This window comes from Ylistrum balloti, unplaced genomic scaffold, assembly GCF_031769215.1.
Source record: "Ylistrum balloti isolate Yb309-2 unplaced genomic scaffold, AGI_CSIRO_Ybal_v1 Utg370398, whole genome shotgun sequence".
Taxonomy (NCBI): domain Eukaryota; kingdom Metazoa; phylum Mollusca; class Bivalvia; order Pectinida; family Pectinidae; genus Ylistrum; species Ylistrum balloti.
The window spans coordinates 191,417-218,210 of record NW_026782274.1 but is presented as its reverse complement, the minus strand read 5'-3'; the positions used below and the strand labels follow the sequence as shown (position 1 = coordinate 218,210).

The 26,794-nt window shown below is 36.4% G+C and overlaps 1 protein-coding gene across 1 annotated transcript; it reads left to right on the top strand.

Annotated features, from left to right (window-relative positions):
• The first annotated feature begins 505 nt into the window (after positions 1-505).
• Positions 506-26,528, top strand: LOC132554394 (C-1-tetrahydrofolate synthase, cytoplasmic-like). Its single transcript, XM_060218701.1, has 23 exons — positions 506-592; positions 3,085-3,169; positions 3,711-3,824; positions 7,295-7,354; positions 8,872-8,948; positions 9,154-9,254; positions 9,666-9,802; positions 10,243-10,354; positions 10,580-10,749; positions 10,978-11,036; positions 13,933-14,106; positions 14,610-14,746; positions 15,097-15,326; positions 15,556-15,658; positions 16,093-16,310; positions 16,847-16,915; positions 17,471-17,582; positions 17,780-17,961; positions 18,714-18,814; positions 19,883-20,060; positions 20,325-20,432; positions 21,018-21,170; positions 25,871-26,528. The coding sequence occupies exons 1-23, from the start codon at positions 558-560 to the stop codon at positions 25,958-25,960; spliced, it is 2,805 nt and encodes a 934-aa protein (XP_060074684.1). The 5' UTR covers positions 506-557; the 3' UTR covers positions 25,961-26,528.
• The last annotated feature ends 266 nt before the right edge of the window (positions 26,529-26,794 follow it).

Sequence of the window (26,794 nt, the reverse complement as noted above, 5' to 3'; positions counted from 1 at the left end):
GGGTGATCTGACAGAAAACGTATGGTCAGTATAGATTATCGCAAGCCTAGAGATTTTGCCGGCTTACCTTCGCCATGTTTGACTTTAAAGAAGACACTGTTTCGTAACTATTTAAAAATTAAATCACAAATAGTAGTTAGGTTATTGTTATATTTCTGTTCGAAACCTTTAACTTTTGCTTATTTTTTTCTGGTGACATAAGTTATTCTATTACTGTAAACAAGAAACATTTACTCAAAATCCGAAACTAAAAATTACCTTGTCAACTGAGCATTGGGTACAAATGAAAAAGAAATACATTGTTCAGTATTTGAAATTCCATTGGTGTATCATTTAATGTAAATGCTCATATAATTTATGATCAACCGATAACTCCTGAGCCCCTGTCAATATATCGTCGTGATGACATACTCGTTCCTGCATTTTTTCAATACTCAAAGGAGTTATTCCCCTTTAACAGATTTTCATCACGTGTGTCAAAGTTCAAGCTCCCGTCGATCAGAGCACACCACCTGTGTAAGAGGTAGAACGTCCTGCTCAGCTTAAATCAGGCAGTGATGGCAGAAATTCTTAGTGGAAAGGTTGTATCCGAGTAAGTTGTCATCTTTTATATTATTGGCAAATCTGAAGAACTATGCATGACAATTTTTGTAGTTGTTATTCTGAGTTACTTAAAAATTTGACTTATCTGAATGCAGCATGGAAAGGTTACAGATAAATACAGGGGATTTTCACTGAGCAGTGATGAGAGCTTGTGTAAATATATATCTATTGGTTGTTGGACGGTCGATGTGTTTTATCTACCGTGGCCAACCGACCTGGCTTTAGTAAGTCAGCCCAGCGCAAGAATTTTCTTTCATATCTAATATAAATAGAATTGGGTCATAATTTCCAAAATTTTCTGTAGAGAAAGCCAAAGAAGTAAACATGCATATTATGCAATTTAGGATAAAGATCACCTGTGCAATATGAAAAATTATAGGACAAGGTCATATATATATATATCTATGTATATTACTTCAAAACACATGGATACTCTAAATTTACATTCCAATAGTTTTAATTTAATACATGTGCTTCTAATTGTTTTTTTTTCTTTTCTTTTTTCAATCATTCTTATCAAATCACCCTCGTGGCCAAAACAAGAAAAGTTTGATAACAATTGAAAAAATAAAACCTCCCAACAAGGTTTTTGTTGAAGTAAAAAAAATTACATATGAAAGTTGTGATCCTTGACCTCAGATTTGTCCTGACCACCATTGCAATTTTTGTGCAATACAAAGTTTGGAGGATATTTGGTACAAATTTGTCTTCTGTCATTTGTTTTTTACGAACGTCAGAAAATTTGTCATCCTAGAAAAACTATTTTTATCTTGTGTAGATATTTATCTCAATTTTCAGCTGACCTCTCACAAACTTTATTGTGTGTATATGTAGTTTCTTGAAGCAGCATTTTGATTCTATAATTTTTTGAAGAGTTATTGCCCTTTGTTTTCATTTAGCATTTTAATCATATCCACAGAAATATCTTCCCTCTCTGTTTCTTACTGATCTTTTTGAAATGATGAAGGCTTCATTACAAAGACATAAAGTTGTTATTTCTTGAACAGCATGGCATCAGTTAATGAATTATGAATTATTATTCCACAATGTTTGGAAGAGTAGTTTTGTTTTGTTTTTGATTTTTAGCTAATAAGTCTTGTAAAACTCACTTCATGTTCTGGTAACTTAATTAATCTTCAAAGGGTATATAACAGTAACATGAAGTGATATTTTGTATGTGGTCAAGATAGGTTTTGACTGGAATTTAGTGTGAGGTCATATTTTCATGAATATAGTTTTAAATAGGATGTTGCATAACTGAACAGACAATAATTTTCCTAACCTAGAAAGTGTCCTTTGTTGTATGGTCAAGGTAAGGGTCATTTCTTGTGTAAGAAAAAAATTGACTTATTTTGGGGGGAAATGGCACAGGCAGCTATCTGATAGTTTTAGATTATCTGGTGCAAAGTGTCAAGATCTGGATGTCTTATATCCATTCTAGATCTTTTCGTCCATTGTCCTGTATCATGCATAAGCTTTTAATGTTTTAAATTTCTGCTGAAGTTCCAACACTGGGATTCAACTGAAACTTGCCTGAAGTGATCCTGAAGTGATGCTGACCAAGAAATTTTTCGGTCAGTCTGAAATCCATTATGGCCACCAAGGCTGCCATTTTGAAAAAAAAAAATACATTTTAAACTTCTTCAGTAGGGCCACTGGTGGCATTGAGCTGAAAATTGATAGGAATTTTAAGGAAAGGAAGCCAATTAGGAAGTGGCAGCTATTTGTAACAAGATTGCACAATCACAGTTTCCCTGAACAACACATATTTTTAATTGCTTCTCAGGCTCCAACAGTTGGATTTAGCTGAACCATATAAGTGTATTGGGATATTGTCATGCTTTGTGATGCCATGATTTAAAACAACAACAGAACAGAACAAAATCTCAGTATTTAGACAACTGGTCTAATGACCAAGAAGCAGTTCTATCTATATATTAATGCACTCTGTAGTATGAATGCTTTACTATTGGCATTCAGGACTCTCACACCCCATTTTGGGACCGGGGCCCGGGGCCCTTAGAATTGGGAAAAATAATGGTGTTTTCCTTAGAATTGGGAAAACTTGGGGTCTAAATTGGGGAAAAAAGATACTATTTTGCATTGGGATATGCGGCCCCAAATCTGGCAGATCGAGAGCCCTGGCATTGAATAATCATGAATCACTGAATCTTTTAAAATCTTTACAATATTGATAATGCTTTATGATATATGTATATCTCTCTGAAAACTGGATCAGTTCTTTTATATCTCTAGATCTGTGTTTGTAGAGTAGAACAGACATTTACTACCAATTTTTGTTTTTATGGAATACTTGTTTTCTTAGTCTCTTGCCTGATTTCATTATTTTGGTGAAATAAATAATGTGTGGAGCTTAATATGTGTACAATTGTATATCTGTCCCTAGAACATTCACTTAAGTAAGAAGTGGTCCATGAAGTATGGTCACAGCTGTGATGGTGTTTTGTTTTTGATTGACAGAGAGATAAGAAATGAACTCAAGAAAGAGATTGAGGAGCTACAACAGAAATATTCTGGATTCCATCCTGGTCTAGCCATAGTTCAGGTAATCAATTAAATTAACCAAAATCAAGGGAAACATTTCTAGGATGTTAGAAAAATTCATTATTTATATACCAGTATGTTTAATCACTCTGACCTCAGGTCTCATCTGGTGGGGAAGGAAATCAGATTTGTTGATTTAATGATTTTGATCTTCAATGTAGCTGATTAAATGGATAGAATGCTGAATCAGAAATGTAACTTTTACTTAGGACATTGAAAAGTTATATTTAGCTTTTTGTTTGTTGAATAGGATTATGTAATTTTAGTCTAGACATATCAGGTCTTACAAAGAGCAGAGCAGATTTACAATATTTAACATGTTTTTTACCTTGAAATTTATTTAAGTTTAAAATAAATCATCAATCTTATTATGAGTTTAAGATAATATGATCCAACGTGTGATTCTTATCCCAAAATGAGGCTTCTTTGTCTTTATTTAACTTGGTAGATTTGTTATAACTTACTTTCAGATTCATCTATTTTGAATTCCAGAACAAAGTTTTGTGTCAGTTTTGGTATAATGTTGTTTTTCTGTACTGCAGGTTGGAGGAAGAGAAGACTCTACAGTGTACATTAATCAGAAAGTGAAGAATGCTGCAAGTGTAGGTGTCAAGGCCACACATGTCCAGCTACCAAGGACTTCTACCCAGGAACAGGTAGGTCAAGGTCACATATGTCCAGCTACCAAGGACTTCTACCCAGGAACAGGTAGGTCAAGGTCACATATGTCCATCTAAAAGGACTTCTACCCAGGAACAGGTAAGTCAGTCTCATATGTCCAGCTAAAAGGACATCTACCCAGGAACAGGTAAGTCAAGGTCACATTTGTCCATCTAAAAGGACTTCTACCCAGGAACAGGGAAGTCAAGGTAACATTTGTCCAGCTACTAAAGACTTCTACCCAGGAACAGGAAAGTCAAGGTCACACATGTCCAGCTACCAAGGACATCCACTCAGAAACAAGCAAGTTCAAGTTCAAGGTCATGCATATCCAGTTTCCAAAGATTTCCAGCTAGGTTCTGGAGGGCAGAGGCAGGATTTTCCCCCCATTCATCTGGATTGGGCATTTTTATATCATTTTAGGAATAAAAATGATAATTGAGAAGGTAATGTTTTGGTGTAAACTGTATATTTTTGGAAATTTGCCTTATGATATAAATAAAGTTTGGAATGGGGCCACTATTCTGACCCATTGAGCCCCTTTAAAAGGCATGCCAGCTAGGCCACACATGTACAGCTACCATAGACTTTCATTCAATTCATTCAAGATAAGGAAGGTCAAGGCTACTATCATTCAGTTCCCCTAGAATACAACTGAAGATTAAGTAGGTCAAGATTTCTATAATTCAACTCTTCCAGACTGCAGCTCAAGATGTGGTATTTCAAGGTCATTATTTCAGCTCCTTCAGACTTCTACTCAAAAATGCTATCATTCATCTTCAAGTACTTTCACTTGAGATGAGAAGATCAAGGTCATATAATATGGCTCTCCCAGACTTCTGCTCAAGATAAGAAAGGTCGAGGTCATATAATCCAGCTCTCCCTGACTTCAGCTCAAGGTGAAAAAGGTCAAGGACATTTAATCCAGCTCCCCCTGGCTTTTCTTAAGATGTGAAACGTCAAGGTCGCGTAATTCAGCACCTCCAGACAACTTCCACTCACAAACTACTCTTGTCTAGAAATAAGCCAGCTTCTACCCTTTCAGTGCCATGGACTTATTTCAGTATTTAAATAGTAGTTAGACAAGAGACTTGTGTAAAGTTTCTGAAAGTCTTCTTTCAAAATACCGGAAGGCCTAGAATCATTATATTAGACTACTAGGTTCCTCTTATGGTGTCCTACAAAGTTTGCTAAAAAAATTACCTTGACCAATCTTCAAGGTCACGGGAGTCAAATGTGTTAAAACATTTAAACAATTTCTACTGAAATATCAAAAAGCCAAGAATCATTTTATTTGGCCAGTATGTTCCTATTATGAAGTCCAAGAAAGTAAAAGAAATGACCTTGACCCATAGTGAAGGTCACAGGGGTCAAATGTGTTAAACGTGGAACATATGCACAGATATAGTAATGTTGGTCATAAAGATTCAGGTGAGTAATACAGGCCATCTGGGCCTCTTGTTGTAATTGTCAGAATGGTGTCAAAGGACACAGAGATAAGGTAGTAAATATAATTTATTCTACAGTTCCTGTGCAATGATTAATTTTATTATCATAAATATGCTAATTAGGACACATCGACCTTCCAGAATTTGTCTTGAGACCTAACAACTTTTAAGAGTTAGAAACCAGCCAGTAGGTTTACATAATGTATCTGATGAAAGACCCATACATGGTATGTGCATTTTTTTTTTTTTTAGAAATGACAAATAGCATCATTAATCTGACAGCTGAGCTGCTTGTACTTGTAGCTGAATATATTCACAGCTGAAACTTACCTTGTATGTGAGATATACGTTCGTGTCTAGGACAAGGAAAGAGAGCATTGTCTTAGAATTAGCATTATACATTAATCATTTGTCATAAATCCTGACTAAGGTACAGGTCAACATATTTTTTTTTTTTATAATGAAATCATCAGTTTACAAAATATAACATGTTTAGAAGTATACTACTTGAGTATTTAAGGATTCAGAAAATATATACTGGTAATTAATTTTATTAACTTTACAGTAATAAAAAAAAATCTTCGTTTAATTCCTTCCATTGGTTTATGCTGTGTCTTTCCAAAATGTTTGTTTTATGGTGACAAATGTTGAGACATGATTATGTGTTATCACTGTTTTTCACTTACAAGTTTATATAATTGTTTTTAAGTGTAAATGTTTTTGTTTTATCAGTTTAAATTTTAGATTTACTTTTGCCTTTTTAATTGTGTGCATTAAAACGTTTATAACAGCTATTTTTATTGATAAACTTAAGGAACAGTTTGTTGTCTGTTTGACAAGTGTGATTTGTTGTGCTTCATTCTTAGCGATGTCAACAATACCTTTCTGTATGTAAAGTAGGGATAAGTCAAACAGGAACAGAAATACATCAACATTATTAGTTAAAGTGTTTAAATGTAAGCACAGGCTATTATACTCTGACTTTCAAACATATTCTGTTAAAGATGATATTCACTGAAGTTTATAAAATTGTTTTTCAGTCAAATATTTTTTTCGTTTTACCAGTTTAAATTTTAGATTTATCTTTGTCTTTCTAATTGTCTGTATTAAAGCTTCTAAGACAGCTAACTATTTTTTTAATTGATAAGCTTAAAGTTTGTTGCCTGTTTGACAAGTGTGATTTGTTGTGCTACATTGTTGGTGGTGTCAACAATACCTTTCTCTATACAAGGTAGTGATACATGTAACAAGAACAAACATGTTTCATGTTAAATTATGGAATTAAAAGGATGAAATATATGTACAGTCTATTATACTCTGACTTTCAAACATATTCTGTTAAAGATATTTGTTGAAGTTAATAAAAAAAAATTTGATTTAGAATGTTTTTTTCATCAGTATACAAATAAAATTTATTTCATATATATAAAGATTTGTGGACATCTTGAATTTTGTTATTCTCATTCGTGGTTGATATTTTGTGGAAAGGATTCCAGCAGCTACAGAACTTGATCTCTGGCATGTTTGATCTTTTATATGTCAGATTTTATTTTAACAGGGTTTTTATTTTTTATTATTTTTTTCTTCTCATTGCAACACCCTCCCCCTCCCAACCCACATCTCAACCCCCCACATCTCACCCCCTATCAGGAATGACCACTACACCAGGTATCTTATGACCAGAAGACACATTTTCTAAAATTAATATAACACAAAGTCTATGCGTCTTTCAGTGTTATTAACAGACAAATAGTAGATAAGTTGTTTAATTATCAGTCGTAGTTGGTAACTGAATCAAAAGTTATAGAAACATTTGGGTGTTATGTTATTACTGTAACATGTATTCCTTAAACAATACTGACATTTTCTGATGATCACCAAAAATGTTTGTAAGATTGACTTCACAGATGGTAAATACTGGCATTACATGTTGTTAATTTCTGTAGCATTCACTACAGATTTTTGTTTATATCTTTACGTGATTGTTTCACTGACTGTTTGATGCCTCCATTTTTCAGGTGTTACAGGCAGTGGAAAAACTCAACAATGATCCAGCAATCCATGGCATCATCGTTCAGGTAAGTAACAGGATGAGGGGGTTGTTTGATATCAGTCAGAAAGTACACTAGCTGTTTCTCTATCCAGCCCACAGTTCTGTTACCATAAAATTTTACGTAGTGCAGAAGTGTTAAAAATTTTAGATTTTCTGATACTGCAAACTTAAATTGCCTTTAAATCAGTCATATTTAAGACGGCACTATCCCTAAATAACCTCAGTGTGTTTATACGAGACTCAACAGTTTTAAAAATCCTAAATAGTGATTCCACGAATCTTTCATCTGTCAGTTAAATAAAGATTTCATTGGAAATCCAACTTCAATAGAAAACTGTTGTGCAATGATTAAGCTTGATAACATTTGAACTTATGCCAATATGTACAATTTTCCTGGTCGCTGTTAGCTCAGGTACCTGAATTTATATTGTTGACAATGCTGCAGTGCTACATTATATGTCACTAGATAAACACACGTAATCACACCTCTGTAATCAGTTGTATACACACCGGTACATAAGTCTAAAATAGCAATGCTATATTCAGAAATAAAACAGCATTCCTGTAATCAATTGTAAACCCACATTGCTTTATTAGTTTGTAAACCCACATTGCTGTATTAGTTTGTAAACCCACATTGCTGTATTAGTTTGTAAACTCACATTGCTGTATTAGTTTGTAAACCCACATTGCTGCAATCATTTGTAAACTTACAGGTACATTATTATTAAATAGCATTTTTTTTTGTATACAAAAATGAAGCTGTAATTGATAGTAACGTCACATTCGGGTAAACATTCTAAACACACATGGCTGTAATCAAGTGTAAATCTGCTTTGCTGTATTCATGTGTAAACACACATTGCAATAATCAGTTGTAAGCCATATTTCTGTACTCAAGTGTAAACACACATTGATGTATTCAAGAGTAAACACACTTTGCTCTATTCAAATGTAAACACACATCACTGTAATCAAGTGTAAATCCACTTTGCTGTATTCAAGTGTAAATACACTTTGTTGTATTCAAGAGTAAATACACTTTGCTGTATTCAAGTGTAAACACACATTGCTGTATTCAAGATTAAACACACTTTGCTGTATTCAAGATTAAACACACTTTGCTGTATTCAAGTGTAAACACACATTGTTGTATTCAAGAGTAAACACACTTTGCTGTATTCAAGTGTAAACACACTTTGCTGTATTCAAGAGTAAATACACTTTGCTGTATTCAAGTGTAAACACACATTGCTGTATTCAAGATTAAACACACTTTGCTGTATTCAAGAGTAAACACACATTGCTGTAATCAAGTGTAAATCCACTTTGCTGTAATCAGTTGTAACCCATATACAAAGTTTAATGTAGTTATATTATTAATAATACATGTTTATCAAGGCAAAACATTTACTAGAAACTTTACTTTCTTAACAACAGTTAGTGATATGTAAACAAAAAATAAATTTAAACCTGAGATTTGATATACCTGTAATTCATACTGCAATGTACCAGTATTGATAAAGATATTCTATTTTGCAGTTGCCACTTGACACAGAGAATGCCGTCGATTCTCATTTGGTGACCAACTCTATACTGGAGAGCAAGGATGTCGATGGGTATGTCCTGTGTAGATACTCTTTAACAGTGGGGAAATCTTGGATAACATTTAGTAGGATTTGACATAAATTAGTTTTACAAATTCTATAATTCAAATTAAAAAAAACTTTTTATAGTTGATTATTATTCTCACATGGTAATATGTGATCAGCAAGTTTGCCTTTTCAGGTTAGTGAAAGTTTACATGTGCTTTATTTCTATAAGGTTGCACCAGTCAAATGCCGGGAAACTGGCCCGCGGTAACCTCGATGCTTGTGTGCTACCATGTACACCGCGAGGATGCCTGGAATTGATCAAACGTTCAGGTACACAAACTACTAAGAAACACAAAAACTGCAACTTCCACAAAAAATATGCAACATACTCATAAAAACTCCAAAGTACTTACAAAAACTTCAACTTACTCACAAAACTGCAATGTACTCACAAATATGCAACTAACCATGAAATCTTCAATATACTCACAAAACTGCAACATACTCATGAATCTGCAGTGTACTCACAGAAACTGCTACATACTCATACAAATTACAGTGTTCTCACAACATTAATTTAAAAAGTTAAACATTTTGGCACAAAAACAAGTTTTAAACATTCAGGTTCAGAATACTACATCATGTAAGTTTACAGTTCACAAAAATATCCAAACACTCACATACATAAAACACCTTTGAGTTCACTAGTTTTATATGTCTTGTTGTCAACTTTATCACCAGGGCAAAGTATCGAGGGTAAAACGGCTGTAGTCGTCGGCCGGAGTATGATTGTTGGGTCGCCCATGTCGGACCTCCTCACCTGGAATCATGCCACTGTGACAGTGTGCCACACAAGGACAAAGAACCTCGAAAGTATTGTGAGTAAACCTGTTATAGTCATATTGAGATGAAGGCCAAAAATGACTTCCTTGTTAATCAACCTAATGTCATCTGTTCTATTCTATTGATGGGCAGCATTTGGACATGTGACTTTTCCAGACCCTTACTAACGGACAAGTGTCCCTGTATTGACCAATAGGTGTCTTGAATGTCATTATAAAGCCTTGGAATTTACATATTTCAAGATGTTTGAATTACTTTCAAATTCCAAGAATGTCTTGAATCAAAACCTTTTGCAATTCTGAAGGGTCTTGAACTAAAAATCTTCTAAGGTTCAATAATAATGAAAATGAAGATCCCTGTGAGCTTTAGGACCTAAGAGTTGTTTAAAAAACTTAGACTTTAATGGTGGAAATTGTAGTTGTTTGTTAAGACCTATAAAATAATCTTCAGGTAATTTGTGGTTATGGTTTATTAGGTCAAGTCTGCAGATATTTTGGTGGTTGCTGTTGGAAAGACCGAGTTTGTGAAAGGTGACTGGATAAAACCTGGAGCTATAGTCATAGATTGTGGTATAAACTCCATTCCTGGTGAGTGTTTCAGTTAATCTAGAGTTTGAAAGTTTGTACAAATACGAAATTAACTGTTCCATAACCTCTGACTCACTGAGGGTTCATAGATCAATGAAATTCTGTGGATATATGAAAATATTGCAAAGTGTTACAACTTGATAAAACTTTCAGGTTACTTACTACAGACACAACATTACATTGTGAGATTCATAATTTAATCACTTACACTTTATTCTTATGAAGATGAAACCAAGAAGTCAGGGAAACGGCTCGTCGGTGATGTTGACTTCGCTGCAGCCAAGGAGGTGGCAGGATGGATAACACCTGTCCCTGGAGGAGTGGGACCCATGACTGTCGCAATGTTACTTAAGAATACAGTAGACCAGGCCAGGAGGGCATGGGAAAAAGCTGGGGTGAGTTGATATTGTAGGCTGATTTTAAACTATAGGACTCATTCAGATATGTCTGTCTCAAGAAGAGAACATTGTGAAAAGATGAAATGATTATAAATGATATGTCCTCTGGGTCTGCCTGTCATATGAACAAACATTCTCATACATGCTCCCAAATGCTAAATGCTCTATCTTATAATTTCACAATATTTATTAGTAACCTGCTGCTACCATTTCTTTAAATTGTAGAACTACAGTAAATGGTCCCTGACACTAAATCCACTTACTCTGAAGAGACCAGTCCCCAGGTAAGGCTAATGTTATACTCTGAAGAGACCAGTCCCCAGGTAAGGCTTATGTTATACTCTGAAGAGACCTGTCCCCAGGTAAGGCTTATGTTATACTCAGTGAGACTCTATACCAGTCCAATATTTATTAGTAACCTGCTGTCTACCATTAAGGCTCTGTTAAACTCTGAAGAGAAATGGTCCCCAGGTAAGGCTCATGTTAAACTCTGAAGCGACCAGTCTCCAGGTAAGGCTCATGTTATACTCTGAAGAGACAAGTCCCCAGGTAAGGCTAATGTTATACTCTGAAGAGACCAGTCCCCAGGTAAGGCTCATGTTATACTCTGAAGAGACCAGTCCCCAGGTAAGGCTCATGTTATACTCTGAAGAGACCTGTCCCCAGGTAAGGCTCATGTTATACTCTGAAGAGACCAGTCCCCAGGTAAGGCTCATGTTATACTCTGAAGAGACCTGTCCCCAGGTAAGGCTAATGTTATACTCTGAAGAGACCAGTCCCCAGGTAAGGCTCATGTTATACTCTGAAGAGACCAGTCCCCAGGTAAGGCTCATGTTATACTCTGAAGAGACCAGTCCCCAGGTAAGGCTCATGTTAAACTCTGAAGAGACCAGTCCCCAGGTAAGGCTAATGTTATACTCTGAAGAGACCAGTCCCCAGGTAAGGCTCATGTTATACTCTGAAGAGACCTGTCCCCAGGTAAGGCTAATGTTATACTCTGAAGATACCAGTCCCCAGCTAAGGCTCATGTTATATTCTAAAGAGACCAGTCCCCAGGTAAGGCTCATGTTATACTCTGAAGAGACCAGTCCCCAGGTAAGGCTCATGTTATACTCTGAAGAGACCTGTCCCCAGGTAAGGCTCATGTTATACTCTGAAGAGACCAGTCCCCAGGTAAGGCTCATGTTATACTCTGAAGAGACCAGTCCCCAGGTAAGGCTCATGTTATACTCTGAAGAGACCAGTCCCCAGGTAAGGCTCATGTTAAACTCTGAAGAGACCAGTCCCCAGGTAAGGCTCATGTTAAACTCTGAAGAGACCAGTCCACAGGTAAGGCTCATGTTATACTCTGAAGAGACCAGTCCCCAGGTAAGGCTCATGTTATACTCTGAAGAGACCAGTCCCCAGGTAAGGCTCATGTTATACTCTGAAGAGACCAGTCCCCAGGTAAGGCTCATGTTAAACTCTGAAGAGACCAGTCCCCAGGTAAGGCTCATGTTAAACTCTGAAGAGACCAGTCCCCAGGTAAGGCTCATGTTAAACTCTGAAGATACCAGTCCCCACCATGTTAAACTCTCAGGTAAGGCTCATGTTAAGAAGACCAGTCCCCAGGTAAGGCTCATGTTATACTCTGAAGAGACCAGTCCCCAGGTAAGGCTCATGTTATCTCTGAAGAGACCAGTCCCCAGGTAAGGCTCATGTTACTCTGAACTCTGAAGTTAGAAGAGACCAGTCCCCAGGTAAGGCTCATGTTATACTCTGAAGAGACCAGTCCCCAGGTAAGGCTCATGTTATACTCTGAAGAGACCAGTCCCCAGGTAAGGCTCATGTTATACTCTGAAGAGACCAGTCCCCAGGTAAGGCTCATGTTATACTCTGAAGAGACCAGTCCCCAGGTAAGGCTCATGTTAAACTCTGAAGAGACCAGTCCCCAGTAAACACTCATGTTATACTCTGAAGAGACCAGTCCCCAGGTAAGGCTCATGTTAAACTCTGAAGAGACCAGTCCCCAGGTAAGGCTCATGTTAAACTCTGAAGAGACCAGTCCCCAGGTAAGGCTCATGTTATACTCTGAAGAGACCAGTCCCCAGGTAAGGCTCATGTTATACTCTGAAGAGACCAGTCCCCAGGTAAGGCTCATGTTATACTCTGAAGAGACCAGTCCCCAGGTAAGGCTCATGTTATACTCTGAAGAGACCAGTCCCCAGGTAAGGCTCATGTTAAACTCTGAAGAGACCAGTCCCCAGGTAAGGCTCATGTTAAACTCTGAAGAGACCAGTCCCCAGGTAAGGCTCATGTTATACTCTGAAGAGACCAGTCCCCAGGTAAGGCTCATGTTAAACTCTGAAGCGACCAGTCTCCAGGTAAGGCTCATGTTATACTCTGAAGAGAAAAGTCCCCAGGTAAGGCTTATGTTATACTCTGAAGAGATTAGTCCCCAGGTAAGGCTCATGTTATACTCTGAAGGTAAGGCTCATGTTATACTCTGAAGAGACCAGTCCCCAGGTAAGGCTCATGTTATACTCTGAAGAGACCAGTCCCCAGGTAAGGCTCATGTTATACTCTGAAGAGACCAGTCCCCAGGTAAGGCTCATGTTAAACTCTGAAGAGACCAGTCTCCAGGTAAGGCTCATGTTAAACTCTGAAGATACCAGTCCCCAGTAAACACTCATGTTAAACTCTGAAGAGACCAGTCTCCAGGTAAGGCTAATGTTATACTCTGAAGAGACCAGTCCCCAGGTAAGGCTCATGTTATACTCTGAAGAGACCAGTCCCCAAGTAACACTCATGTTAAACTCTGAAGAGACCAGTCCCCAGGTAAGGCTCATGTTAAACTCTGAAGAGACCAGTCCCCAGGTAAGGCTCATGTTATACTCTGAAGAGACCAGTCCCCAGGCTAATGGAAATTTTGCTCATAAGTGTTATACTCTGAAGAGAATTTAGGCCCTTAAGCGTCACTGATGAGATTTAGAAGGATGAATCAGCTGTATGATGTGGTTTAATTCATTGTTTGGCTGTACTGTATCTTATCTGATGAGGTATTTAATAATGCTATTCACTTGGGTGTTTTTTGTACAATCATGACGATATTACTTCTTTGTTTCCTTAAAAACCTATTACTGTATTATGATAGCTGTAAATGATTTTAAATGCCATTCTATGACACCATTTCTATTTTAGTGACATTGAAGTAGCTCAATCACAAACACCAAAGAACATTGAAACAATTGCAAAGGAGATAAATCTACTGTCGGATGAAGTGGACCTGTACGGAAAGAAGAAAGCCAAAGTGTCATTACAAGTCCTCAATCGCCTCAAAGATAAGAAAGATGGCAGATATGTTGTAGTTACTGGGTAGGTGTCTATGTGCTAAAGTAAGGTAGCATACACCCTTAAGCCTGTGCCAAAGCAATGTAACATACATCCTTAATTCTGTGCAAAAGTAATGAAGTAAGCATCCTTAAGTCTGTTCCAAAATAAGGCAGCATTCATTCATAAGCCTTTGACTCATTTAAGTAGCAAAGACCTGTTTAACTCTTTCACAGATTTGTAAAGTGTATTCAATCTGAAATCAATATCACCATAAGGAAGCATACATTATATAGCAAACATGAACACTGATCAAGAAATTACTTTAAATTCACAAATGATGAGCTATTAGAGACTTTGTTTCTTCAAGACTTTGACATTGGTTACCAAGTCAACATGAATGCCATCCAGGGTTTTTCAATTCATATAATTGCAAATGATTTTACCGAAAATAAATCCGACACTTGATATAACAACGATCATGGCATACGCCCTGAAGTCCCTACATCAATGAAGGGGATTATAGGTCTTTAAGTTTTGTTATCCAGTATCACACCAACACCACTAGGAGAGGGTAAGAGCACCACCACTATTGGTCTGGCACAAGCCATCGGCTCACAGCTGAAGAAAAACGTGTTCGCATGTGTCAGGCAACCATCACAGGGACCAACTTTTGGAATCAAAGGTAAATTTTCCGAACATTAAAAGGAAAGTGTACTTTAAAGTTCATCACTGGCTTTCCATTGAAAAGGATGTCATTTTATTTATTTCTAAATGTTCAGGAATGAAATGTTCTGGTTGACATGTGAATTAAGAGAGACAGATACAACAAACTTCTGGAGCTTGCTTGTTATCAAGTTTGTGAAGTTGACTTCCAACCACCTATAAAAAAAACTTCTTGTAAGAATTGTAGTATACAGGCTCTTGTTTTGAAAATGGCTTAAACTTTCCCAGATCATATTTAACACATACTGCATAGATCTGTGAAATACAGAAGTTACAGAATCATATAATGGTAGTGATCTTTGTTACCAGGTGGAGCTGCTGGAGGGGGGTATTCCCAGGTGATTCCCATGGAGGAGTTTAACCTCCATTTGACTGGTGACATCCATGCCATCACTGCTGCAAACAATCTGCTGGCTGCTCAGATTGAGGCCAGGATGTTTCACGAGAGCACACAAAAGGATGACGCCCTTTACAAGCGCCTTGTTCCGGATAACAAGGGTAAACGTGCCTTCTCCAAAATCCAGATTGGCAGACTCAAGGTGAGTCTTAATCGTTAACTCTTTACTACTCAATGATGAATCATGTCAACACAGCACATGAACTCTAACATACTAGTACTCCCTCAGTGCTTAAAGTTTTATATCACGATATCACCTCTCATTGTGGAAATTTTATCACACTGTAAAATAAAGTTTAATATGTCTCAGATTTTTTATTTCCCAACTTGAATAGTATTGAGGAGTTCACAACTGTCATGTATTATAACAGAGGCTGGGAATAGAGAAGACTGACCCTGATAGCTTGACTCCAGAGGAAATTACCATGTTTTCCCGCCTCAACATCGACCCCTCAACCATCACCTGGCAGCGAGGTATTGTTACCCTTAGATACAGGCAGTCATAACAGGTGTGATAGGTCAACATACCCAATGTGTTAATTGTTTATGCAGAACTGGGTAAGGATCATGAGTTCTTAAACAGTTATCTGACAGATCTGTAAGACAAGGAATATGCCTAGAATTTTGTTTTGTCTAAGTGTCTCTGAATTGTAAATCTGGAAAACTTTGTAGTGGTTAGCCTAGTGTAGGGATCATAATATTTCTGAACATTTCTATTCATATTGTGAAATTAACTCCAATCCTTTAGGTGGAGGGTAACAAGTTTTGAAATATTAATGTGTGTATGTCAAATATTTTTCATTTGAAATATTGTTTTCAAAATATTTTAACAAATAGTGCTACAGTATCATTAATGTAATTGTAAATAACAAAGGATTTATTATTAAACTTCATTTTCTCATGGACAGTACTGGATACCAATGACCGTTTCTTAAGGAAGATCACTGTAGGTCAAGGTCCGAACGAGAAGGGCCACACTCGAGAATGTCAGTTTGATATTGCGGTGGCGAGTGAAATCATGGCAATTCTAGCTCTGACTACAAGTCTACTTGACATGAGAGAAAGACTTGGTCACATGGTCGTGGCCAGTGACCTGGATGGTAACCCTGTCACAGCTGATGATCTGGTGAGTAGACAACATAGACTGGCATTGATATCTTATTGGGAACCTGTCAGCATTTCAACAGTACATCATTGAATTATCTCCCCTGATCTGAGAGTTCTTTATGAGGCTTTGTTTTTTCCTCAAAAGTCTTTCAAAATTATTTTGCAACTGATTTATGGCATATCTGCCATATTCCTCATTTTGTTTTTTTTTAAATTTCTTTCTTTTGATAATCTGAAGGAAATATGTACATTGTGATATAGCCAAATTAGAGTAGAGTAACTTGAACTGTTCTATTATCACTCTACTATTTAGTTCATACAATATTAACAAAGGAAGACCACCTTAACTGTCATACTCATAAGAAAACTTTTGAAGTAAAAGGGATAAATGTACATTTCTATGAAGTTACATTTTGGAAAATTTTGTTACATTTTCGAGAATATGTTTCATCTTTTTACTTAGCTGACAATGCTTCTGAGTCAAGAATTTCAGAATCATTATCTCAAAACAGGGCAATCACTAACTATTAAACACCACATACTTTGTTGCTCCAGGGTGTTAGTGGCGCCCTGGCTGTACTGATGAAGGATGCTGTACGACCAAACCTGATGCAGACACTAGAGGTAAAGAACATGTGTGGAAGTTTTCTTCTGTTTCTAATTGCCCTTCATCGTCATATGTTAGAAACATTCTTGTAGCAATATACAGCAGGCCTAGGCTTATCAAAATATGGATTATTAGTTGTTTGTGACACATGTTGTCTAGTACCTGGTAACAAGGAAGTAGATTACAGCTTTAAACAATTAGTTTATCAGATGATAAGTATGGTTAGTTAGTTGCTTCAGCAGAGACTGTTGTAACGACTTATATTCTATATACCCTAAAGTTACTTAATAAGGCACAATCAAATTTTAGTGCATTATCTCTTTTTGGCAAATTAGGACAGTGATGAATTCACTCATGCACAATAATCACTATAAAACAGCACACAGAAACCGGCGTAACCATATTTTAGTGCAATACTTTCAGCACAAAATCATGCTGCTATACAATTATTGCTTAAACAGTAATATACTTGCTTTGTTGCGTTTATATTTCTGTTTGGGATGAAATAAAGTTTACATTAAACAGTAATCAGAACAAAAATTTCATTCTGGCTAATCCACATCTGTTTTCAGGGTACACCTGTTTTCGTGCATGCTGGACCCTTCGCTAATATTGCCCATGGCAATTCCTCCATTCTGGCTGATAAGATTGGTCTGAAACTTGTTGGAGAGGATGGCATTGTGGGTAAGCAACAAGAGCTTGTGTAATTATTCATTAAACTTAATAAGTTCAGCGAGGTATTTTATTGCTATTTCATAATTGTGAGAGAAGTTAGTTAATTTATTTCATTGAAAGGTTTTAAAGAATATTTTGTGGACAACAAAAACAAATTTTACATTTTATCATTCTGCTTTTATTTGTGTTTTTACTTTATATGTTAGTCACTGAGGCAGGTTTTGGAGCAGACATTGGCATGGAGAAATTCTTCAATATTAAGTGTCGGTACTCTGGTCTGGTTCCTAATGCTGTTGTACTTGTGGCTACTGTTCGAGCCCTAAAGATGCATGGAGGAGGTCCCACTGTTACTGCAGGGGTTCCCCTCCCAAAGGCCTACATAGAGGAGGTAAGGATATGGGTTACAGTTGAAAAGCAATGTATCATACTGAAAGTATAACTACAGTGCTTGTCTTGTTTTACTGCGCAGATAAAAACCCATCTCTTATCCCAACCATTCTGCATTTTTCAAAATGGAATAAAAAGGATTTTTTCCAGGTTTTGTAGCATGTTAGATAAAACATTATGAAGAAAGTGATTTAAAAATTGCCTCCTATATATAAAGTTCTTATAATAAAATCCTTCAAATAAAACGTTTAACCCACTGCAGGACTCCAGGTTTTGTGTGGGTGTACCATCTACAGAATTTAATTGATAACTTGCAGGAACATAAACTATGGATAGAGGGGATATTTTCTTGAGTGCAAGAGTGATGTGGATGTTTAACTGGAATAACCATTAGCTCATTAATCAAAAACGATGTATTTTAATACCATACTGTACTGCCAAAAATGGGAAAAGAACTTGAAGTACAAGGGAAAGCAGCGGAAGTAGTACACCTGTTTAGTTATACAACAAATGGTCTAGAGATTCTTTATATTATTACCAAGAAGGAAGTTTCCCTTAATAACTTTAGTTTCCTTTTACCTCGTTAGTGCCGCTGCATGGACAAATCAATAAGATATTTTATGAACCCATCAAAGAGTTCAATGTTCACTTCAAAAGAAGTGTCATTAGATATTAGCCTTACACTTACACCCTAAGTTATCATAACATATTTTCCAGTCTATTCTCTAAAGGTAGTCTTCTCATTTTTTACAGAATTTGGAACTTTTGCAACAAGGTTGTCTTAATCTTGGGAAACAGATAGAAAATGCCAACAAGTTTGGAATCCCTGTTGTTGTAGCTATCAACTCCTTTGTGTAAGTACTGCATTCATATTGAAACTCATCAAAGGCAGCAGTCAAGATAGAGAAATCATACATTCAACGCTGTCTATAGAGATCACTCATAGACATAGAGATATAGAAATTATAGTAAAAAATGTCTATAAAGTTCACACAAGGGAGCAGAGATATAGAAATTGTAGTAAAACCTGTCTATAAAGGTCACACACGGGAGCAGAGATATAGAAATTATAGTCAAACCTGTCTATATAGGTCATCCAAGGGAGCAGAGATATAGAAATTATAGTCAAACCTGTCTATATAGGTCATCCAAGGGAGCAGAGATATAGAAATTATGGTCAAAATTGTCTATAAAGGTCACACAGGAACAGTCCTGATACAGTAATCATACTCTCAAACCTGTCTATAAATGTCACTCAAAAGACCAGAAATCTTTATACAGAGGTAAAGTTACTACATTTCCAATGGCCTTGTTATTGCAAATACTTTTTATAGGGTGCATGTGACTTTTAAGGCAGGTCAAACTGTGTTATCAAACTTATTTTGAAGAACAATCATGTCTGGTATGCAATGTTTTAGAATTCTTCACAATATTTGGCAAGGATGATTTAGGGGTAGAGGATTTTCTGAACGAATCATTTTGATCTTCTTTGATTGTAAATATTTTCTAAATAAGTAGTGTTTACAAACAGGCATCGAGGTGTTAAAATTATTGACCTTGACCAAGATGTCTTGAGTATGAAAGGTAACTGAACACAGCTCCAAAGAACAAGAAAACCTAGGTTAATAATGAAGAAAATTTCATTGTTAAAAACAATGAACCTTACTTTCATAGAGCTATGTATAACTTGTATCAGTGATATTTAGATACTTTGAGGGTCAGGAGAGGAGATAAAATATACATACAAACATAACTACTGACTCTTTAGGTGAACAAAAAAGGCCCATTAAAAATTTTGTTTTATCTGTTTTATAAGAATGTATTTGACCCTGTCAGTAGCTTCTTTTTAATACCAGCAACATTTATTAGTGTATAAAGTTTTAGAAATCGAGAAATTTTAAGACCTGTTTCTGTGTTGACAGGACAGACACACCGGCAGAGGTAGCTCTGGTTCAGAAGTTTGCGCGTGAGAATGGTGCATTTGACGCGGTCATCTGTAGTCACTGGGCTGACGGTGGAGCTGGTGCTGCAGACCTGGCTGTGGCTGTCGACAAGGCAACCAGTGAACCAAGCAACTTTAAATTCCTCTATGATGTCAAGGTCAGTATTAGTTGTTATTTTCTATTACTAGGTAACATTGGTTACATCTCACAAAATTCTTGGCAATGTGTCACATAACAAATCCATGTTCGGAAGTTCATGTTTTCTCTCCAATTTTATTTTCATAATTTTTTTTTCAATTCTTTTTTTTGTATACATACTATTGACTTGCTCTGTTCAGATGGTGAGATGTTCATTTCTTTTGCAGATAATTCTATCTAATTCTATTGCTACTCCTCTAAATTGTTTATTTTGATTTTGTAGTTGTCTATTGAAGAAAAGATTGAAATAATTACAAAGGAGATATATGGTGCAGATGGTATAGAAATCCTACCTGCTGCTCAGGAGCAGATTGACCGTTATAAAAGACAGGTAAGGATCCCAACATCAATTAGGATTAACTTCAAGCAACATGTTATGGACACTATTGTTAATAAAACTTACCTGCAGAATTTTGTTTGAAGTCTGAAGCTGCTAGTCTAAGGAAAAGTTAGTCTACCTCCGATACCTCAAGGGACCTAAAGACTGAGAGAAACTTTCACAGTCTATAAGGTACCTCAGGGAACTTACAGACCAAGGGAAAGTTAGACAGTCTATAAGGCATTTTAGGAAACATTCAGAGATCTTCTGTTGTCTCCTCAATTTGAAAAGTATTGTTCTTTTGGCCTAATTGTCTGAGGATGAAACAGCTGTGTGATGCCTTTTAAAAATTATTGTAAGGCTATATTGTCTCTAATTTGAACTGAACGTGCCGTTGACTTGTGTGTTTTTTGTACATTCTTTAATGTGAGATTTCATAGTGATTTCACAAATATGCCACAAAACATGTGTTTATACAGTAGATACTTAAATTCTGAAATATTTTTAATTGCTTTGTTTAATGTTCATGAAATTCTATTATGTAGTGAATGGGAGATAACTTATTAAATTGTATACATATATTGTATATCTAACTAGGGATTCAACGACCTCCCAATTTGTATGGCAAAGACCCATTTGTCTCTGTCACATGATCCGAGTAAGAAGGGAGCCCCTAAAGGGTTCACTGTACCCATCAGAGAAGTCCGAGCTAGCATTGGAGCAGGTTTCATCTTCCCTCTACTTGGAGCTGTAAGTAGATCTATCTGTATACATATTTGCCTTAGATCACGTAATTGAATCTTTCTAAGCATATTGCTTCAGCTTTTTGGATTGTTCACATCATTTTTGAGAAACATCACCTGACTGAACTTGTTTAGCAAAATTTTATACAAAACATGTATAAGTTTTGTTCCTTTGGGTCTAAATGACATGGCCTGAGGTGTAAAGTTTAGGCTCTTTTTGCTTTCAAATCTAAAATTACAGCTTAATCAAACTATTTCAATCGGATGTGGTGTCAAAAACTGCATAAGCACAAGGACTCGTTGGTTTTTTACTTGATGAAGAAAGATATTCTCAAAAACTTGCAAAAAATAGTTTTCAATCGCTGTTTGTGCTCAAGATAAATATCTTAAATTAATAAATAGCAAAAGATGACTGTATTTCATATGATTAGGATTTTTGTGTACCTATAAAGGGATGGGTCCATATGATAAGGATTTTTGTGTACCTATAAAGGGATGGGGCCATATGATAAGGATTTATGTGTACCTATAAAGGGATGGGTCCATATGATAAGGATTTTTGTGTACCTATAAAGGGATGGGGCCATATGATCAGGATTTTTGTGTACCTATAAAGGGATGGGGCCATATGATAAGGATTTTTGTGTACCTGTAAAGGGATGGGGCCATATGATAAGGATTTTTGTGTACCTATAAAGGGATGGGGCCATATGATCAGGATTTTTGTGTACCTATAAAGGGATGGGGCCATATGGTTAGGATTTTTGTGCAGCCTATAAAGGGATGGGGCCATATGATAAGGATTTATGTGTACCTATAAAGGGATGGGTCCATATGATAAGGATTTTTGTGTACCTATAAAGGGATGGGGCCATATGATCAGGATTTTTGTGTACCTATAAAGGGATGGGGCCATATGATAAGGATTTTTGTGTACCTGTAAAGGGATGGGGCCATATGATAAGGATTTTTGTGTACCTATAAAGGGATGGGGCCATATGATCAGGATTTTTGTGTAACTATAAAGGGATGGGGCCATATGGTTAGGATTTTTGTGCAGCCTATAAAGGGATGGGGCCATATGATCAGGATTTTTGTGTACCTATAAAGGGATGGGGCCATATGATAAGGATTTTTGTGTACCTATAAAGGGATGGGGCCATATGATTAGGATTTTTGTGTACCTATAAAGGGATGGGGCCATATGATAAGGATTTTTGTGTACCTATAAAGGGATGGGGCCATATGATTTGGATTTTTGTGTACCTATAAAGGGATGGGGCCATATGATTAGGATTTTTGTGTAGCTTTAAAGGGATGGGGCCATATTATCAGGATTTTTGTGCAGCCTATAAAGGGATGGGGCCATATGATAAGGATTTTTGTGAAGCCTATAAAGGGATGGGGCCATATGATAAGGATTTTTGTGTACCTATAAAGGGATGGGGCCATATTATCAGGATTTTTGTGAAGCCTATAAAGGGATGGGGCCATATGATAAGGATTTTTGTGAAGCCTATAAAGGGATGGGGCCATATGATAAGGATTTTTGTGTACCTATAAAGGGATGGGGCCATATTATCAGGATTTTTGTGCAGCCTATAAAGGGATGGGGCCCATATGATAAGGATTTTTGTGTACCTATAAAGGGATGAGGCCATATGATCAGGATTTTTGTGCAGCCTATAAAGGGATGGGGCCATATGATTAGGATTTTTGTGTACCTATAAAGGGATGGGGCCATATGATTAGGATTTTTGTGTACCTATAAAGGGATGGGGCCATATGATAAGGATTTTTGTGTACCTATAAAGGGATGGGGCCATATGATAAGGATTTTTGTGAAGCCTATAAAGGGATGGGGCCATATGATAAGGATTTTTGTGTACCTATAAAGGGATGAGGCCATATGATAAGGATTTTTGTGAAGCCTATAAAGGGATGGGGCCATATGATAAGGATTTTTGTGTACCTATAAAGGGATGAGGCCATATGATAAGGATTTTTGTGTACCTATAAAGGGATGGGGCCATATGATAAGGATTTTTGTGTACCTATAAAGGGATGAGGCCATATGATTAGGATTTTTGTGAAGCCTATAAAGGGATGGGGCCATATGATTAGGATTTTTGTGTACCTATAAAGGGATGGGGCCATATGATAAGGATTTTTGTGTAGCTGTAAAGGCATAGGGCCATATGATAAGGATTTTTGTGCAGCCTATAAAGGGATGGGGCCATATGATCAGGACTTTTGTGCAGCCTATAAAGGGATGGGGCCATATGATAAGGATTTTTGTGCAGCCTATAAAGGGATGGGGCCATATGATAAGGATTTTTGTGTAGCCTCTAAAGGGATAGGGCCATATGATAAGGATTTTTGTGTAGCCTATAAAGAGTGGGGCCATATGATAAGGGTTTTTGTGCAGTCTATAAAGGGATCGGGCCATATAAGGACTTTTGTGCAGCTTATAAAGGGATGAGGCCATATGATAAGGATTTTTGTGAAGCCTATAAAGGGATGAGGCCATATGATCAGGATTTTTGTGCAGCCTATAAAGGGATGGGGCCATATGATAAGGATTTTTGTGCAGCTTATAAAGGGATCGGGCCATATAAGGACTTTTGTGCAGCTTATAAAGGGATGGGGCCATATGATAAGGATTTTTGTGCAGCCTATAAAGGCATGGGGCCATATAAGGATTTTTGTGTAGCTTTAAAGGGATGAGGCCATATGATAAGGATTTTTGTGCAGCCTATAAAGGGATGGGGCCATATGATAAGGATTTTTGTGTACCTATAAAAGGATGGGGCCATATGATAAGGATTTTTGTGCAGCCTATAAAGGCATGGGGCCATATAAGGATTTTTGTGTAGCTTTAAAGGGATGAGGCCATATGATAAGGATTTTTATGCCACCTATAAAGGCATGGGGCCATATAAGGGTTTTTGTTTAGCTTTAAAAGGAAAGGGGCTGTATGATAAGGATTTTTGTACAGCCTATAAAGGGATGGGCCCATATGATAAGGATTTTTGTGCAGCCTATAAAGGGATGGGGCCATATGATAAGGATTTTTGTGTAGCTTTAAAGGGATGGGGCCACATGATCAGGATTTTTGTGCAGCCTTTAAAGGGATATGACTTCCATTTGTTTTGCTTGTAAAACTGCTTAACAGTGATTCAAATTTTAATCATTTAAAGATGAATTATCACATAGTTGGGACGGAAAGAATGCATGCCAATGGTTTAGATCACCTTCCTTATGTTACCCATACAGAGATTAGATATAAAGGTATAGATCCTTAGTTAATAGCTGTATTTCTAAATCCATCCCAAGGGTCCAGCCCTGCCCCCAGAGATTAGATATAACAGTTTAGGTCCTTAGTTAATAGCTGTACTTTTAAATCCATCTTAAGGATCCAGCCCTGCCCCCAGAGATTAGATATAACAGTCTAGATCCTTAGTTAATAGCTGCACTTCTAAATTCATCCTCAGAGTCCAGCCCTGCCCCCAGAGATTAGATATAACAGTCTAGATCCTTAGTTAATAGTTTTACTTTTAAATCCATCCCAAGGGTCCAGCCCTGTCCCCAGAGATTAGATATAACAGTCTAGATCCTTAGTTAATAGCTGTACTTCTAAATTCATCCCCAGGATACAGTCCTGCCCCCAGAGATTAGATATAACAGTCTAGATCCTTAGTTAATAGCTGTACTTCTAAATTCATCCCCAGAATACAGCCCTGCCCCCAGAGATTAGATATAACAGTCTAGATCCTTAGTTAATAGCTGTACTTCTAAATTCATCCCCAGAATACAGCCCTGCCCCCAGAGATTAGATATAACAGTCTAGATCCTTAGTTAATAGCTGCACTTCTAAATTCATCCCCAAATACAGCCCTGCCCCCAGAGATTAGATATAACAGTCTAGATCCTTAGTTAATAGCTGTACTTCTAAATTCATCCCCAGAATACAGCCCTGCCCCCAGAGATTAGATATAACAGTCTAGATCCTTAGTTAACCACTGTACTTCTAAATTCATCCCCAGAATACAGCCCTGCCCTTGGCAAAATGAGGTGTCACAGTTTCCTCTGAAATTTGTAGATTCATTATAAGTTTATGATTGCAAAACAACAATAAAATGGTTCTTTAAAAATATTTATTATATAAATTTAAACTGTTTACAGCTTGAAGCAAAACAAACATTTAAATTCCATATAAATGTACAGTTTCATGTGAAGTTGTAATATCGTTCTTTTGGTTTTATCGCCAGTGAAAATTGGAAAGTGGACAGTAATACCTGGATCTGTATAGAAAACTGATATATTATGTGATTTATATTAGAAACGATGGAAATTTTATTTCCTGGTTGCGCATCTTATCCACTTGATTTTTTGTTTCTACACAATATGCTTGTTTTCAATGATATGAAAAATGTAAAATGACTGCATAGTTCTTTATTTGAAATGGAATTGGTTTTATCCACTTGTAGTTTCCTGGTGATTGGTTTAACATCTTTGAAATTAAGATACACTGTAGTACCTTCAAAAGGTTTTAATGCAAGCAGATGCTGTATGATACAAATGTGAAAAGATTTGAAAAGTCTGACATTTTTTGAGTGCAAACATTACAATATCAGTTATATACAACCTATATACAATTCAGTGATATAGTAGATCATAAAAATAGTGACATATTTTATGTTTTAGATGAGCACCATGCCAGGATTACCTACACGACCCTGTTTCTATGACATCGACATTGACCCTGACACAGAGGAAATCCTCGGACTTTCCTAATTCGTCTTACACTAAAATAGTCACTAGCCTTAAAAAAAACTACATGGATTCATGTCACCTGCTGTATCTAGTGAAGGAACATTCATGTGTATATAGATATACATAGAATATTTTGATGTCAAATGCTGACTGATTTTCCGTTGGTTTGAAAAACACGTTTTTGAGGTTAATTTCTGTGTACTGGTTATTGAAAGTGACACGTCTTTCTAATTAATTCAATTTCATTTGATCCGAGTCTTAACACAAATCAGGGATGTGTAATTGTGATAAAAGTTAGTCCCTCCTCTGTAAGGGAAATAGTTTGTGTAAGGTATGGATGGGTCTCTGTTATGTAATAGTTGATTATTGATATGTTTGTTATTACCATGCTACATTAGGTTGTAAATTATGTTGCCATGTTTAAACATGTTTAAGCAGATTTAAAGTTAATTATCGTTAGCTCCCATTTATTAAAGGATTCCTGCCATGATTTGATTTTTATTGTCTTCCTGTCTATTTCGGTTCAAGTATTTGTACATAATCACGCAATGATGTAATCTTTATATTAAAATTAATTAATTTTGTGAAATTGGTCTTTTTTATTCTTTAAATGAATTATTTCTCTGAAAATATATACAAGACTTTGGAAAAGGCAACATATACTGATATTTGGTAATTTATCATATTTGCTTTATTGCATTAGGACTCAGAGACTAGAAATATTAATCTTTTGTAAGGCTGACAAAGGTTTTAGTAATATTGCCTTGTCTTCCTTAACTAGAAATATTAATCTTTTGTAAGGCTGACAAAGGTTTTAGTAATATTGCCTTGTCTTCCTTAACTAGAAATATTAAT

What these genes read in the sequence shown, in the direction of transcription:
- LOC132554394 (XM_060218701.1), top strand. Translation starts at nt 558, where the DNA reads ATGGCAGAAATTCTTAGTGGAAAGGTTGTATCCGA. An exon ending in CTGTCACAGCTGATGATCTG is followed by an intron (nt 16,311 to 16,846) that starts GTGAGTAGACAA and finishes TTGTTGCTCCAG; the next exon opens with GGTGTTAGTGGCGCCCTGGC. An exon ending in AATTCCTCTATGATGTCAAG is followed by an intron (nt 20,061 to 20,324) that starts GTCAGTATTAGT and finishes TTGATTTTGTAG; the next exon opens with TTGTCTATTGAAGAAAAGAT.